At 37.3% G+C, this 18,753-nt stretch overlaps 1 protein-coding gene across 3 annotated transcripts in view; it reads right to left on the bottom strand.

Annotated features, from left to right (window-relative positions):
- Positions 1-18,753, bottom strand: part of NPHP1 (nephronophthisis 1 (juvenile)) — a 69,827-nt gene that overhangs the window by 37,679 nt on the left and 13,395 nt on the right. For 2 of the 3 annotated variants that reach the window (XM_011980532.1, XM_011980533.1), the window contains exons 3-8: positions 15,843-15,903; positions 14,640-14,764; positions 5,932-6,124; positions 4,623-4,724; positions 1,238-1,344; positions 874-916 (exon numbers count right to left, since the gene is read on the bottom strand). In XM_011980532.1, coding sequence (XP_011835922.1) covers positions 874-916; positions 1,238-1,344; positions 4,623-4,724; positions 5,932-6,124; positions 14,640-14,764; positions 15,843-15,903 — 631 coding nt within the window. The remainder of the gene's footprint in view (positions 1-873; positions 917-1,237; positions 1,345-4,622; positions 4,725-5,931; positions 6,125-14,639; positions 14,765-15,842; positions 15,904-18,753) is intronic. The other variant, XM_011980534.1, reaches the window with a different exon arrangement.

Here is an 18,753-nt window from a genome sequence, read left to right as displayed (position 1 = left end):
GGCATGCGCTACCACGCCCAGCTAATTTTTGTGTTTTTAGTCGAGGCGAGGTTTCCCGTGTTGACCAGGTTGGTCTTGAACTCTTGACCCCAGGTGATCTACCTGCCTTGGCCTCCCAAAGTGCTGGGATTACAGGCATGAGCCTCTGTGCCTGGCCTGTAATTTTTTTTTTAATGACAGAATTATAGATCATTTCTTCCTTTAAAAAAATTTAATTAATTACTTTTTTTTTTTTTAGACAGGGTCTTGCTCTGTCACTCATGCTCTGGAGTGCAGTGGCACAATCACAGCTCACTATAGCCTTGACTTCCCAAGCTCATGCGATCCTCCCACCTCAGCCTCCCGAGTAGCTGAGACTACAGGCACGAGCCACCACACCCGGCTAATTTTTCTTATTTTTTGTAGGATAGGGTCTCACTATGTTGCTCAAGCTGGTCTTGAATTCCTGGCCTCAAGTGATCCTCCGGCTTCAGCTTCCCAAAATGTTGGGATTACCGGTGTGAGTCACCATGCCTGGCCAATTTCTTACTTTTTATTAAAGCCTTTCAGGATTTTTCAAATTGTAATTAAAATTTAACATCTGTTTCCACTCAAATGATAGGAAAGCAGGATCAATGAGAATGTTTCCAAGCCCTCAAGTGACACCATGAATAAGATTATCTATTCTTTTTGTACAAAAAAAAACTAATGAGAACTGTTATTTGGAGCACAGGCTTAGAAACCAGAAAGAAATATACATCCTCTGCTCTGTACATTCCATGTCCTGAACCCCGTTTCAGATCCATTGCTATCTTCCACAGTCTCCAACCTGTTTCGCCTCAGAGCTATTAGGTAACAAAACAAGACACCATTACTAAGACAGAAGATACCCACCTCTGAGATCGCTTTTTGAACAGCACTCCAGTGGGAATCAGTTCTGGGGAGACAAAATAGCAAAGTGAGTCAGGTCAGGTTATGTCTATTCACTCAATTGGGGAACCTCTTTAATCACAGTTTATAATCATCAGTATGTTTTGAAAACCTAACAGTTTCCAGATGAAAACAAGGTAGAACTAAATGTATTAAAAATAATTACAAAATTAAAATAGTAATGATCTTTAAGCAGACAATAGTGTGAAGCGTTCTCCAGGTACAAGTTGTCTCCATTTCAAGAAAGTATTGAATTATTTATAACAGTAAAAATAAACAAATAAAATGTTTCCTAAACCTACTTTGATATCCTTTCCCACTTTTGTACCTTTGCTTAACTTCTGCTCCATCTGCTGTTTCATCCACCACCTCTACATCTTCTTCACTGCCCTCTTCAATTGATTCTTGGCCTTCTTCTTCTTCTTCACTATAAGGCTAAAAAGACATTGAAATGTGAAGTGCTTTTTAACTAATGCAAAAAACAACCAATAAAAATACCAGTACTGCCACCTAAACCTCCAGTAAAAACAAAAACAAGTTTTTCTGTTTAAAAAGAAAAAACAAAAGCATTAGTACTTTTAGAAAACCTCGCGCATAGATGGGAATTTAGTATATATGATAAAACTCAGTGGGAAATAAATTTTCAACACACGGTTAATAACTTCGCTATTTCAAAAAATAACAACTGAGATAGACAGCGAGTTTAATCAAAATAAATTCCAGATGGAATTTACTCAAATAAAAAAGAAAAGAAGATAAAAATAAAAGAAATATAAAAACATTAGAAGAAAACAATCTAGAGATGGGGAAGCCCTTTCTAATCGTGATACCAAAATCAAGAATCATAAGTGGAAACACTGACAGATTTAGCTATGTAAGAAATAAACATGAGCTAAAGTCAACAAAGAAAATATGTAACACATAACTTAAGCATATCCTGAGGGGGAAAAAAGAAAATAGCTCACACAAATATCTAAGGATTAATATCCTTATTATTAAAATATTATAAAAGCTCTTAGAAATCAATGAAAGAGTTTTTTAAATCCCTTAGAAAAAATATCCAAAAGAACTGAAAAGGTACCAACACATAAAAATGATAAGCACTCAAGTTGATGGAAATCTCAAATACCCTGACTTGATCATTACCCAGTCCATACAAGTAAAAAGTACTCACACAAATACAAAAATACTATGTATCAATAAAGAAAACCGAAAGGGCCATTCACAAAGAAGATATACAAATGGTCATAAAGCATATGAGATGGTACTTAACCTCATTAGGAGTACAGTAAATGCACATAAAACCACTAATGACACTTTTTTTGTTGGTCATATTGGCAAAAATTTTAAAGACTGGTAACAGCCATCACTGGCAAATGTGTGAGGAAACAGCACTCTCTGATTGTTAGAGGTGGGAGTACAAATTGGCATAACTTTTCTAAAAGGCAAATTGGAAAAAGAAATCAAAATATAAAGGTGTAAACCCTTTGAACCAGTGATGAACATCTAGGAATTTATCTAAGGGGATAATCGGGCAAGTGTGCAAAGATGCACGCAGACTTGATGACAACACAAGTTGCCGGGTGGCTACCACCTATTCCCCACCTCCTCTTTCAAACAAAATCCCTGATTTAACAATGATCCAGTTAAAAGACTACATTTTCCAAGACTTCCTTGCAGCTAAGTGTTGCCAGAGAACTAAATGCTGGTCAATGAGCAACAATTGAAAGTGTTCTGTGTAACTTCCAAGAAACCTTTTTAAAAAGGCAGCAGCTTATGCCTTTTGACTTCTTTCCTCTTTTGCTCCTTGGAATTCTTAAAAGATCCAGCAGCTGACTTAAAACTAAAGAGATAACTCTAGGAAAAGCAGCCTCATATCAGAAACAGGATAAAATATTGGATAGGATCTTAACCAATTCTTGATTGCCTTTCTCCACACTTTTATGCTTGAGAGAAATACGCTTCTACCTTATTTAAGCTACTTTTTGGGGGGATCTTTCTGTAACTGGCAGCGGATGCTAATCCCATGTTCTTTGCAACATAATCGATAGTGATTACAGGTTGGAAACAACTTAAATGACCATCTAAATGAGATTAGAAGACTTGCTGCCGTTGAAAAAGACGATCTAGACCTGCCCTATGTAATACAATAGCCCTTTGGCCACGTGTAGCTAGTGAGCTCTTGAAATTAGTCCAAACTGAGAAGTGCTGTAAATGTAAAACACACACTGGATTTTGAACTTAATGTTAAAAAAGCAAAATGACTCAATATTTTAAAACATTGATTATATGTCAAAATAGTATTTTTGATATACTGGATAATATAAAATATATTATTAAAAATAATTCTACCTGTTTCTTTTTACTTTTTAAAAATGTGTGTAATGAAAAATATGTGTTTGTTCTTTGTCACTGGTTCCCAGCACAGAGCTCCCAAAATCTTTGGAATTTCCTGAATGATAGAAGTATGTTTTCTTATTCATCAGGAGTCCCTTTCAGTCACTCCTGAGTTTATGCTAATGAGGTTAACTCTAGGTGGGCACCTGAACAGCTTCAGGAAGGGGACAGGTTACCAGAAAAACCAACCCAGGTATTAGAGGTTAGAACTTTCAGCCCCACCCTCCAACCTTCGAAGAGGGGACAGGAGCTGGAGACTGAGTTAATCACCAATTGCTAAATATTTAGCTAATACGCCTAATGAAACCTCCAGAAAAACCCCTAAATGATAGGGTTCCAGGAGCTTCCAGGATGGTGAACACAGCGAGGTGCTGGGAAGGTGGAAGGCCCAGAGAGGGCATGCCGGCCACCCCCACCAATACCTCACTCTATGGCTGTTCCTGAGTTGTATCCTTTTATAATAAACTGGTAAATGCAAGGAAAGTGTTTTCCTGAGTTCTGTGAATTATTCTAGTAAATTACTGAACCCCTGAGATGAGGGTGTTGGAACTGGTGAATGTATAGCCAGTCAGTCAGAACTATGGGTGGTTCCTGGGACTTGTGACTGGCAACGGAAGTGGGCAGCAGTCTTGTGAGACAGCCTTTAACCTGTGGGGGTCTGTGCTAGCTCCAAGCATTAGCATCAGAATGGAATTGAATTGCTGACACTGGTTGGTGTAGAAGAACTGATGTAGTAACACATATGGTGTCAGAGAAAAACCACATACTTGGTTTAAGAAGTGGTGTCAGCAAAAAGATATCTCAATGTGGCTACTGAAAAATTTAAATTACATGTGTGGCTTGCATCATAGTTTTATTGGACGGTGCTGATCCAGACAGAAATCTACATATCTTGGCACAGAAAATGACCATGTTATTTTATGAAACAAGAAAATATAAGCTAGGAACACACGTGTATAGTATGTTCACATTTTAGTAAGGGGATCATGTATTTGTGGAAGTTAACACCAAGTTAACTGCGGTTATGTTTCACAGTAAACAATAGAGACCTAGTATTTGTTATGATCAGCATTAATCCACAAAGCATCCCCTCACTGTGAGATCACGCTCCAGGGCTCAAATGCCTAAGAGCACTTCACAGGTCCCCAGGACCATTAACACACGATGTTTTCCCCAGGTCCTGTCCCTCCAAAATTAAAGCAAATTCTATATCTCAAGTCATTCACTAGTCAACTGACAAAAGAACACAGCTAAATGTTTTATTAAAAGTGAAAAAAAAAAAGTCTTAGAAAAGGAAAGCATAAACCAAGACTAACCTCTAGGTAGGTTCTGGGAACGAGACCTTCATTTCCTTTGGCATCCTTAGCTATCCACCAACCATCAGGTTTTTTTTCAGTTACAAGGAGAATTTCCCCTTTCTTAAAGCAAAACAAAACATTTTAAATAAAATTCAATAATCATGAGTCTATATCATTACCAATGATTCAAAATAAGTGCTGGAAAAAAAAAGGCAAAATTTTTTTAATCCAATATTTATCAAAAGCTTCCCTATCACCCAACCCCTATGTATTCTGCCTAATTCACCTAAAACCATAAATGTGACATCATTTAATGGATCATTCCTTTTGGTTACCTATCATACACTTCAACCATTTATGCAAATGGGAACCATTTTTCACAATCATTTTTAAGGTGCCAAAGTTACTCCAAAAGTTCGATTACTGTGTAAAATATTTTTTAATGTTGTAATATCTCTGGAAAAGTGTCTTTCAGAAGCAGCATATACACTCCCAAAGAAAATCAATTCCATTAAAGTTAAACCCTATATTTGAGCAAAAATAGTATTTACTGAATGCAATTAACACTCGCTCATTTATAAAAATAAAATATCTTTGAAGACAAAAGCATTTCCACCCCTGAGGACACTACAAAAGCAAACACTTTCTTAAAATATACATTATTGTCTAATATTGAGGCCATTTTCCAGAAGAATTTGAAAAAAAAATCAATAAATTAAACCATATAATTATTTGCATAATATTCTTATGTATTTTATTATTAATCAGTTACTAAACTTTGAAGTTTAATATAAGAACCAAAATTCATATATTCACTTAAATTTCTTTGACTCATTTCTCTAGCAAAAAACACAGGCTCAAAATCACAACTTCAAAAATCACAACTTTATTGTTCTGTCCCACCTGCCACTTATTTATGCCCAGGCCAAGCAAGTATGGACGCAAGCCCCTCTCATATCTAAGCTAACAGGAAAGACTGCTACAAAACGGCAGGAAGTGCTCCCTTCTACCTCCACCTATGGACATTGCCTAACTCACTTGAATGAATTTATACATGTGACATTCAACAACAAATTATAAAATTTTACCCCTAAGTTAGGAATTCTCAACATTAAAGCCATTTTCAAAAACCTATTTAGAGGAGGTAACTTTAGTAACACAATCTCATATTACTACTGCTTGTAAATCATAATTATTACTTATTTAAATAGAACATTAAAAAACTTCACTTTAAGAATCTGTAATACAGGTGTACAGGCAGAGTTTTCTTATTCTGTTCGGTATGGACATTGATCCTTAGGTTAGGTTTCAGTCTTATTCTACCTACCTTAAATGTAAGATCTCCAGCTTGCTGAGCAGTGAAATCTCCAACAGCGATGTATTCTTCACCAGTTGATGGTTTGTGATATTCATTTTCCTCTTTCTCTTCCTCTTCCTCCTCTGCATCTTCTTCCTCCTCACCACTGTCTTCACTTTCTTCACTTTCACTTTCTTCCTCTTGTTCAGTAGGTGCCCCAACTCTACAAAAAGTGTTTCTGAGTAGGACTACTTGAAATAATATATAAGAACAGACCAGCTATGAGCAGTAATTCTAAATGTACATGAATATCCCATATTTGGAGCTGGCAAATAAAAGAAATAAGGGAAAATACAATGAACAGTTTCTACCAACTAGCTAAGAAGGTGTGCCTGGAGAGACTGAGGCAGAGAGGGAGCTGAGTCAGGTATGTGAGATGGCAGGGCATCACTGGACTTGAGGCCAGGAGACTCGAATTCAAGTCTTGGATTCGTCCATTAAGCAAATGCTGTTCAAGCATTATTATGAAGTACTTAGAGCACAGGCTCTGCTAAATTTAAATTCTGGCTCTATTCCCTCTTTGCTGGATGACCTTGAGTAGGCTTCTTTTAAGCTCTTCATTTCTCATTGGTAAAGTGGAGATAATAATAGAACCTGCCTCCTAAGGTTGTCATGAGGATTAAGATGAGTTACTACTTGCAAAGTGTTTAGAACAGTGCTTGCCCATAGCAAGCTTTCCATAAAAGTCAGTTATGATGACGACACTGATGCTGTAGGTCAATTTCCGTGTCAGAGAGACACACAGTGGACACAAAGGTAAACCAGACATGATTCTCCATCCTCAAGGAGCTTGCAATGAGACAATCTAGAAAATGGAGAATTATAAAATAGTGCAATAGGTACTAGAGTAGAGGTATACACAGGATACTAAGAAATCCATCACACAAGAGGGACACCTAACCCAGGCTGCATGAATGGTAATCAGAAAAGGCTTTAATTAGGTCTTGAGAGATGATACGGAATTAATCAGGTAAAATGGGAGTAGAAAGGAAGGGCAGGGAGAGCAGAAAGGAGATTTGAGATTAGGAAACGTCAAGTAGCTCATGAATGGTAGGGCAAGGCTTGAGGAAAATGAGTGAGAGTTGAGGCTGAAAAGAAGTATGCAGAATGTAGCCCAGGTGAGCTTTACCTTTAAAGTCATCCCTAAAAATGAGTAGGGGAAGGACATGATTCCCACTTTAGAAAGGAGACAAAGCTACAATGTGGGGAACAGATTAGAAGAAGGGCTAAAGGTGAGGGTGGTTGTTGAAAGTGAGAAGTGACAACACTATGAACTAAGAAAACAGCATAGGGATGAAGAGAAAGGAGGTGAATAGGAGGGTGAGGAAGAGAGAAATGCCAAAATAACTTTAGCTTGGGCATGTCACTAAATCTTTCTTTTATTTATTCACTCAACGTTCAGCAAAGTTTAAATTTTGGGGGGTACCTACTGTGTGACAGACACTACGAGCTTGGGCTATAACAATGAACAAAACCAAGATCTTTACCCTCCTAAAGCTTACATCAGAGAAGTTTGTCTTTAAAATGGGAAAACAATACTTAGACTAATGCAAATGAACATTATTAACCATAAAACTAGTCAAACATAAGATTTGCTCTGGAATAAAAAGAAATATTAGCTTAACTTTGTTTAAAATAATGGTAGGACACTCTTATACCACAGCGATCTAAAACATAAACAGGGATGTAACAACCATTTTTATACCACAAGAATAAAAAAATCCATAAAATGTCATATTGCTTTTCAATGTGTCTTTTCCTTCTTTAGGAGTTATTTTGTACATATTTTATACGGGTCAATTATTCTAAAATGTTGCCAAAAATAATGTGAACTTGATACGCTTTTTCTCCTTCATTAATGTAGGGCATTTCAACGATTGATTTTTTTAATGTTAAGTCAACCTTACATTCTGGAACAAGTTCCACTTGGTCATGATGTATTACCCTTTTGAAATGCCTCTAGATTTTACTTGCTAATATTTTATACTGAGTTTGTGCATCTGTTCATGAGGGCCTTGTAATTTTCTTCTAGTGTTCTTGTCAGGTTTTGATATTTGTGTTATTGAGAGTTTATAAAATGATTTGAAAGTGTTTCTTCTTTATCTGTTCTCTAGAACGATTTTGTAATATTGGCACTATTTCTTTCTTAAATGTTTACGATAAATTCACCAGTAAAGCTACCTGAGAGTTTAATCTGTGGAAAGGCTTTTAATTACAGATTCAACTTCTTTAGTAGATATTTTAGTTGAACTGTTAAGATTGTCTATTCATCTTGTGTCAATTTTAGTACATTTTCTTTTTAAAGAAACTGATTTTATCTAAATTTAAAACTTATTCACATAAGTTGTTCATAGTATCTTCATAGTACCTTTTTAATGCTTGTAGAATCTGTATTAATTTCTGTTTTTTTTCTCTTTCTCTTTTCTTGATCAGTAATGCCAGCAGTTTATCTATTTAATTAATTTTCCAAGAACCAGTTTGGCTTTGTTGATATTGCCTACTGTAGGTCTGTTTATTGTTCACTGTTTTCTGCTTTTATTTTTATTATTTCCATCCTTCTGCTTTCCTTGGGTTTGTTGTCCTTTTTCTGGCTTCTAAAGTTGCAATGTTTTAGTAATTGATTTTCAACTTTTTCTTCAAACTATACATTTAAAGATATAAATTTCTGGCCAGGTGCGGTGGCTCACACCTGTAATCCCAGAACTTTGGGAGGTGGGAGGATTGCACGAGCCCATGAGTTCAAGACCAGCCTGAGCAATATAGTGAGACCTTGCCTCTACAAAAAATTTTAAAAATTAGCCTAGCATGGTGGCACACACCTGTAGTCTCAGCTACTTGGGGAGGCGGAGGTGGAGAGGATCACTAGAGCCTAGGAGGTGGATGTTGCAGTGAGCCAAGATTGCACCACTATACTCCAGTCTGGGTAACAGAGACCCTGTCTCCAAAACAAACAAAAGATAGAATTTTTCCCTCTAAGCACTACACTGCTTGCAACCCACAGTGATTTTATTATCACTCCAAATATTTCCTAATTGCCACTGTTATATTTTCTTCGAATCACGGTTTATATGGAAGTGTGTGACAATCTGCAAACATGTAGTAATTTTTCTTTTTTTTTGAGATAGCGTCTTGTTCTGTCGCCAGGCTGGAGTGCAGTGCTGCGATCTCGGCTCACTGCAATCTCTGCCTCCCCGGTTCAAGCAATTCTCCTGCCTCAGCCTCCCAAATAGCTGGGACTACAGGTGTGCGCCACCACGCCCAGCTCATTTTTGTACTTTTAGAAGAGATGGGGTTTCACCATGTTGGCCAGATAGTCTCTATCTGTTGATCTCATGATCCGCCTGCCTTGGCCTCCCAAAGTGCTGGGATTACAGGCATGAGCCACTGCGCCCGGCCACATGTAGTCATTTTGAATTATTTTTCTGTCATTGGGTTTTAATGTCATTCCAAGTCATCAAAGGAAAAAAAAAAATATATATATATATATATACACACACACACACACACATACACACACATACATACACACACACATACACACTACATAATTTCAAACTTTTGAAATTTGGTGACAATTACTTTATGGTCCAATATGGTTCATTTTGGTTAATGTTACAGATGAACTGAAAAGAGTATATATTTACATAATACCTACTTGGATGCTGTGTTCTACACATATATAGTCATGTGCTGCACAACAATGTTTCAGTCAACAATGGGCCACATATACAATGATGGTCCCATAAATCTAATACCATATTTTTACTGTACATTTCCTATTTTTGGATATGTTTAGATACACAGATACTTACAGCATTGTGTTACAATTTAATTGCCTCCAGTATTCAGCACAGTAACACGCTGTACAGGTTTGCAGCCTAGAAGCAACAGGCTATACTATATAACCCAAGTGGATGGTAACCTATACCTTCTAGGTTTGTGCAAGTACATTCTGTGATGTCTGTACAATGATGGAATCACTTAATGACTCATTTCTCAGAATATATCCCTATCATTAAGAAAGGCTTCACTATGCATGTAAGATCAAGGTGGTTAAGGATTGTGAATTATCTAGCTCTGTTTAGTTCTGGCAACTTTTGCTTTATACATTTGAACCCATGTTACTAAATGCATACACATTTAGGGAGATTTTTTTTCCTACTGAATCGACCCTTTCTTTTATCATTATGAAATGTCCTTTCTTAAATAGCAAATTCCTTTTAGCCTTAAATATCTGATATTACTGTAACCATATCACCTTTGTTTTGGTTATAGAACAAAGAATATCTTTGTTACAGAACATGGAATATCTCCAGTTCTTTATTTTCAATCTCTCTATAAGGTATACTAAAGTGTATCTCTTCTAAATACTATATATTTGGGTTAAAAAAAATTCAGTCTGACAATCTTTGTTGTAACTGGAGTGTTACTCCATTTATATTTAATGTAACTATCCAAATAGCTGCATTGAAACCACGTTAGTATTTGGTTTCTATTTGTCTCATCTGTTTTTTTTATTTCTCCTTTCTTGCCTTTTTTGGGTTACTCAAATCACTTTTAGTATTCCATTTTATTGTGTTGTTTTACTAACTACACTCTTCTTTGTATTATTTTGTTACTGATTGTTTTAGGTATTACAATATGCATCCCTAACTTATCAGTTTAATTGAAATATCACATTTCACCAAAGATAAAACACCTTTAAGATAAATAATATAATTCCATTGACCTGACAGCCTTTGTGCTATGCTGTGCTACTGTCACATTTTCCTTCTACATATAGTCAGTCCTTGTAACATGCAGATTCTGTATTTGCGAATTCATTGGCTCACTAAACTTTATTTGTAAACTCCTAATTAACACTCGCAGTGCTTCTGTGGTCATTTGTGGACATACACAAAGCAGCAAAAAGACTGAGTTGTCTGGCATACACATTCCCATCTGAAGTCGAACATGGTGACACCTGCCTTTGTTTTTTCAGCTCTCATACAGGAAAGTGTCCTTTTTTGCAGTCTATGTAGTGCCACACATTTTGCACTTTTGTGGTGGTTTTGTTTGTTTGTTTCTTTCTTTCTTGTGTGTGATTTTGTTGTTTAAAATGGCTCCGAAACATAGCACTGAAGACCCGTGTAGTATTCCTAAGCACAAGAAGGCTATAATGTACCTTCTGGAGAAAATAAGTGTGTTAGATAAGACTTGTTCATGCATGAGTGACAGTGCCGTTGGTGTAAATTCAATGTCAATGAATCAATAAAATATATGAAATAAGATGTCTTTAAACAGTAACATAAGGTTGTATGTTACTCAGTTGACAAAAACATTGTGACCAGAGGCTCACAGGAGTCTTGTCTGTATTTCCCCAGGAGTAATGGTTTAGTATTTACTAATCAAGTGTTCATGGCAACTTTACACAACATAGCTATTGCAAATAATGAGAATCGACTGGATGCTTTAAATCCTCAAATATATCTTTTGCTTTACATAATCGAGTGTCTTTTAAAGGCATGTAGAAAAGAAAAAAAACAGGCTTTTATATGTACCTACATACCCATCTTCTTCAATCCTTTTTGAAGATCCAAATTTCCATATAGGATCATTGTCTGCTAGCTGGAAGAACTTCCTTTAACATTTCTTATACTTCAGATCAGTTGACAAATTTTCTCAGCTTTTGTTTGCCTGAAAATGTCTTTATTTCACTTTAATTTTTTATACTTTTGCTGGATACAGAATTCTGAGTTGATAGTTTCTTCTTTCAATGTTTTCAAGATGTTACTGCATTGTTTTCTGACCTGTATTTTTTCTCATAAGATGTCAACTCTGATTCTGTCGTTTTTCTCTAAATGTTTCCTTTTTTCCCTTGGCAGGTTTTAAGATTTTCTATTTATCTTTGGTTTTTCAGTAGTCTGGCTATGAGGTACCTGTGAGTGGGTTTCTTTATATTGATTCTGTTTGGGGTTCCCTGAGATTCTTGGATCAGTGGATTGATCTCTCCCTTAGATCACAATTTTAAAATGTTTTCAGTCACTATCTCTTTAAATATTTCTTGTGCTTCATTCTCTCTCTTCTTCTGAGACTTCAATTACAAATCTGTTATAACTTTTAACAGTGTCCCACCTCTCGCTTACATTCTGTTTTGTCCTTTGCATTTTTTTATTTTTGTGTATCAGTTTGAAAAAGTTTTAAGCTGTCTTCGGGTTCACTGATCCCTTCCTTCTTCTATTGTATCCAATCTTCTGTTAAACCACCCAGCAAATTTATTTCATATATTGTATTTTTTTAGCTCCAGAATTTTCATTTTGGTCTTGATAAGTTTCCATTTATCTGCTTAAGATTCCACTCTATTCATCTTATCTATCTTTTCCTATAAATTATTTAACATATTAAAAATTGTTTTATGGTTTTTATTTGCTAATTCTCACATCTCTGAGCTACTGATTATTTATTCTCTTGATTTTAATACATTTCTCAGATTTTTGAGTCTATACATTGAGTCAGATTTTGGAAGTTCTCAGCCATTAGTTTATCAATTGTATTTTTTAGTTATAGAATGTTCATTTGATTTTTCTATACTTGAATTCTCTTAAAATACAACCATTTCCCATATCATTCATCTTTTCTTCTATTTTCTTTACCACATTAATCATATTATTTAGAAGTCCTTGTCAACTAACTCTGTATCTGGATCATATCTGGGTCTGTTTTTATTGACCGTCTTATCACTTGTCACTTATTGATCATGTATTTTCCCCTGCCTTTTTGCATTTCTAATTTTTTTTATTACTGGTTACTGTGATGGACACATACAAGACACACTTACAGACTTTGGATTATGTTAGATTCCCCTAAGAAATTTTAAATTCATTTAATGTTACACAGTTAAAGTATCTTGTTTCTGATAAGGTCTGCTTTTAGGCTCCTTTACAGAAGACCTACTTCAGCTTTGTCTTTATTCCTAGATCATGGTTGTTACTCTCAGGGTGTTTTCTTTACTCCTAAGGCCTGGGCCTTCTGTGATCATTTCCCAAGTCTCTTTACTAGAGCTAGGTACAAACTCCAGTGTTTTTCCAGGACCATATGATTTTCAGAATCCATTAAACTCTCAGTCTCCCAGCAGGTACTTTCTGCCAGGCCTTGCAGGCATCATGCCCCTAGACAGCCCAGGAGACCTTTCAGATTGCTGGAGTTGTTTCTCTGCAGTTTCCTCCTCTCTATGGCACCTTGCTCCACAACTCCCAGTGAACTGGGCAGCTCCAAAGTGTGATCTCTGTCTCCTCAGTCGAGTAAGACTACTATTCCCTGCTTGGAATCTACCTTCCTCCACCACAGCCCATAAATTATTCCCAGGAAAAAAGTCTAGGTGAATGTAGGATTCGCTTCATGTGTCTCCGTATATCAAGAATATCAACCCTGCTTGGTAGATGCTCAATGGCTTCAAACGAATACTTTTGTATATTTTGTCCAGACTTTATAGTCATTTATGGTGGGAAGGTAAGTCCAATACCAACTACTCTGCCATTCTCAGTACTAAGAATCGGTGGAAATTCTAGATCCTCGCATCTACCAGCTTCAGCATTTCTTCCCCAGGTACAGCATAAAGGTTGGAGAACAACACTGAAAGAGTCTGAATAACTGGTTTTTTTCTTTTGCTTCCCACAAATTGGGCTTGTTCATACAGGTTGGTATCCCTAATCTGAAAATCCAAAATCCAAAAGACTCCCAAATCTGAAACTTTTGGAGCGTCAAAATAACACTCAAAGGAAATGCTGATTGGAGCCTTTCAAAATGTAGATTACCAGATTAGGGATGCTCAACCAATAAGTACAATGCAAGTATTCCAAAATCCAAAACAATCCAAAATTAAAGATACTTCTGATCCCAAGCATTTCAGATTAAGGAATACTCAACTTGTATATGTAAGTCTTCTTTACAACTTTTAGAAGCTATTATTAACACACACTCTGGCAGAAAAACAATGCATGTCCCTGCTTCAATTTTTTTTTTTTTTTTTAAATAGAGACAGTGCCTTACTCCGTTGCCCAAGCTGGAGTGCACTGAAGTGATCATAGCTCACTGCAGCCTGGAACTTCTGGGCTCAAGCAATCCTCCTTGCCTCAGCCTTCTAAGTAGCTGGGACTATAGGTACGTGCCACCAAGCATGACTAATTTGGGGTTTTTTGTAGAGATGGGGTCCACTATATTGTCCAGGCTGGTCTTGAAGTCCTGGCCTCAAGTGACCCTCCTGCCTCAGCCTTCCAAAATGCTGGGATTACAGGTATGAGCCACCACACTCAGTCTTTGCTTCAAATTTTTAAAGAATGTTTATGAAAGGGAGAACGATGCAAGTAGACTGTCCAAATCATTTCCCTTTTACACATCAACATTGACATTAAGTATATCATCTTTATTTTCTAACATTTGTTCATTTAGTTTTTCAGATCTCTGTTTTGTTTCCTCAACTAAATTATAAATTGCCTGAGGGCGAGACTATGACTTACACTTCTTTCTATCTCTCAAGGGATCTAACACCTTCTATTATAGACAATAAATAAATGTTGACTGATTCTATTGTTAGTGTCATTTGTTTACATCTCTACTGTTATATGTCTTTGAGTTAAACATTAAAGCTATTGGTGACATTTCTTAAAAAAAGAAAAAAGAAAGATAGAAAGGAAGCATACTCAGTTATATTTTTTCTACTTATTGTCACAGCAAGGCCCTGCAGTTGTTGGGTAAGCTTGTCCAAAAGAGTATGCTCCTCTTCTTTTCTCTGGTTATAGTTTGCAACAGGTGCAGATTCATCAGCCTATGAGAGAATATAGGTCAGTTTCACTGAAAAATTAACTGCAATTTCCTAATTTCAAAAGAACAACAAAAATTCCAATAAGTGCTATAAAAACAAGTAAATATCAGTGTGACATTACACCTATCTTAGAGAAATAAATTAGATTTAAAAGAAACAGGCGATTGCGTTGGAATGCAAACCAAATGAAAAAATAAAATTATACTACTTGTTTTAGGTTTTTGTTTCATTTTCTTGCTAAGTACTATAGACCTTCCATAGTCAGTAAGAGATATGTTCTGACAGAAGATTGGCTTTAGGGTCAATAAGACAGCACCAATCCCAAGTTCTGCCACTTATTGACAGAAGAGGCATGGCTGCTTCACCACTGAGAGCTTCAATTTCCTCACCTGTAAAACAGGAATAATTAGGTTTTCAAACAGCCTAAGTTGAAAAGTTTTGTGCCACTAGAGAAATTTGGATGAGCTCTTCAGTGACCACATATCTCAGATGCAATAAAGGGGAGTAATATACAGCTGGAGAGCTGCCTTTCAGGTGCCTTCCACTTTAAAGGCTCCATGAGTCTCCGGACCTGAATATCTGGGGGTAGCCAAGGCTCATGAAAAAAAAAAAAAAAATTCCTGAAGGGATCGTCAAGGTTAAATTCCTGTTCCTCCTATTTTTGCAAAGACATTGATATCAGAGTTGCCATTTGATACAAGAAGCTTCTTTACCACTTACCCTCAGGGCCAGACTATGCATTATTTCCCCATGAAGAAATTAAAATAAAAACAACTCTAAACTGTAAAACAAAGAACTCACAAAATGCAAAAATAAAAATAGCTCCTTCCAGGATTGTCTGAATCCTTAATAGCAGGTGAGTTCATCAAAGCTGAACATTTTTCGGTAGTTGGAGCCTTGAATTTTGCTTTGCTCCCAAGCACAGACTTAGCAACCCTGTTTGGCAAGCCAGCACTGGCTGCAGTTAGACTACATTGCTAATGTAAACCCAGGAACCTACCAGCTTGAATTAACTCCCACTGAATAAAGATACTTGTATAAGAAGAGATATTTTAATAATATGATTAACCTCAATACTTACTTTGCTTAATTTTTGAAGAGCATTTTTATTTTCATCTATTGCCTGCTTTAACTGGATACATCTAAATTTAAAAAAAAAAAAAGAAAATATATTGATTTTTCTATTGTCAGAACCAGAAAACTATTTTATAAAATCATTCAGTCATTGAGCAGACAAGGCAATTAGCCACTGTATGAACAATGCTAAAAAACTGACATATAAACGCTTTTCCACCTATTAGCTCAGATGATCCTCATAGCCAACTGTAACACACATAGACATGATAACCAAGCTTCAGAAACCTTCAGTGTCTCTGGGCATCAGTTTCGTCTCTCTAAAATAAGGAAGAACGCTGGACTTTAAAATGCTTTTCCAGCTCTACAACTCCATAAACCTAGGACCCTCCATAAGCCTCAGAGACAAAACTAAAGTTTATTGTGCACCAACCATGTTAAGCAGCTTACAAGCATTACTTCATTTAAGCCTCATAACAACCCTCACTCTACTTAAAGGAAGTGAAGTTCTAAAAAGTGTTCAAGTCCACATAGCTGCTCAATGGTACAGCAACAATATGAAGGCAGTTTAGGATTCCACAGTTGGCCTATTTGAGGCCACTACAGCACATGCCTGCTTTGAGCTTGGCTTGTCCAGACAGGTCCAGAGTTTTATTTATCCTACAGATGCTTCAATTCAGCATTAAGTCTTAGATACACAAATGAAAAGTACAAAAAAATGACCAAATATGAGCTATGAGCTATGCTCATGATATTTTTTTAAAATCAAATGCTTTACCCAACAATAACCTAGAAAAGTCATCTTTTCATGCTGTTAGAGTCTTTTTTTTTTTTTTTTTTTTTTGCTTATAGATGTGAGTGAAATGAAATGAGTGTGAAAAAGGGAATAACAACGTTGATCCAAGATGGCCGATTAGAAGCAGCTGTGGCCTGTGGCACTCACTGAGAGGAATGAAGAGAGGCAAGTGAATTCAGCACCTTCAACTGAAATATCCAGGTTCACACATTGGGACTGACAGGGCAAACAACTTGACCCATGACAATGCAGAAAAGCCAGGGAAGAAGGGGAACAACAGCCAACCCAGGAGTGGCATGGTGCCAAAGGAACCCCTATCCCCAACCAAGGGAAGCAGTGAGTGACTGTGCAACCCTGCCCAGAAAACCATGCTTCTCCCACGGATCTCTGCAACCCACAGATCCGGAGATCTCCTGAGTTCATGCCACCAGGGCCTTGGGTCCAATACACAGAACTGTGTGGTATCTTGGCAGAGCCACTGCTCAGGCACACACAGTGACCCAGGAATTTTACATATTCTGGCCCCAGGATCCCCAGCAAAGGGGGATATCCATCTGTATATATCCCTAGAAAGGGAGCTGAATCTAGGGAGCCAAGCAGCATTGTTCCATGGGCCCCACTTCCATGGCCCCCACTTCCATGGCAACTCACAAGTTAAGACCCACTGGCTTGGAATTCCAGCTAGCCAACCAAAGCAGTCTGGAATCTGTCTGAGGCAGTTCCAAGTTACCGGGGGCAGGGGTGGCTGCCATCTCTGTGGTTCAGTAGACTTAGCCATTCTAGCCTGCTGGCTTTGGAGTGTACAAATGGTCTGGACAAGAAAGAGTCTCCCCTAACGCATCACATGTGCTCTACCAAAAAGGAGCCAGACTGCTTCTTTAAGTGGGTCTGTAATCCCATTCCACCTGACTGGGTGAGACCTCCCAAAAGGGGATTCCAGCCACCTCCTACAAAGTGCGTTTGGGCTGGCAACAAGTCAGTACTCTCCTGGGACAGAGCTTCCAGAGGAAGGAGCTGGCTGCCAGATTTGCTGTTTTGCAGCCTTCACTGGTGATACTTCCAGGTATGGGAAAAACCGAGGCAATTAGGGTCTGGATTACAGCAAACCACAGCAGCACTACAGTAGAGTGTCCTGACTGTTAAAGGAAAAACAAACAAACAAACAGAAAACAACAACATCAACAATAAAAACCGAACAAAAATCCTATTTAAAGGTCAGCAACCTCAAAGATCAAAGGCAAATAAGCCCATAAAGATGAGAAAGAATCAACACAAAACGCTGAAAACTCAAAAGCCAGAGTGCCTCTTCTGCTCCAAATGACCACAATCCCACTCCAGCAAGGGCACAGTAGTGGGTTGATGCTGAGATGGCTGAACTTACAGAAGGAGGCTTCAGAAAGTGGGTAATAAAAAACTCCATTGAGCTAAAAGAGCATGTTGAAACCCACTGCAAAGAAGCTAAGAATCATGATAAAACAATACAGGGGCTGATAGCCAGAACAGCCAATTAAGAGAGGAACATAACTGACCTCATGGAGATGAAAAACACAAGAACTTTATAATGCAATCACAAGTATCAACAGCAGAACAGACAAGGCAGAGGAAAGAATCTCAGAGCTTGAAGATAATCTTTCTGAATTAAGACAGGCAGACAAGAATAGGGAAAAAAGAATGAATGGGATTATGTATAGAGACCAAACCTATGACTGATTGGGGTACCTAAAAATGACAGGAAGAATGGAACCAAGTTGAAAAACATAACTCTCCCAACCTGGCAAGACAAACCAACATTCAAATTCAGGAAATCCAGTGAACCCCAGTAAGGTACTCCATGAGAAGATCAACCCCAACACACATAATCATCAGATTCTCCAAGGTCAAAATGAAAAAAAAAAAGTTAAAGGCAGTCAGAGAGAAAGGCCAGGTCACCTACAAAGGGAAGCTCATCAGACTAATAGCACACCTCTCGGCGGAAACCCAAACCCTACAAGCCAGCAGAGATCAGGGACCAATATTCATTATTCTTAAAGAAAAGAAATTTCCAACCCAGAATTTCATATCCGGCCAAACTAAGCTTCATACACGAAGGAGAAATAAGATCCTTTTCAGACCAAGCAAACGC

Source organism: Mandrillus leucophaeus, unplaced genomic scaffold, assembly GCF_000951045.1.
Source record: "Mandrillus leucophaeus isolate KB7577 unplaced genomic scaffold, Mleu.le_1.0 Scaffold214, whole genome shotgun sequence".
In the NCBI taxonomy this organism is placed as follows: Eukaryota; Metazoa; Chordata; class Mammalia; order Primates; family Cercopithecidae; genus Mandrillus; species Mandrillus leucophaeus.
Note: the sequence above shows the minus strand (reverse complement) of the source record. Positions and strands in the feature narration are given on the sequence as shown.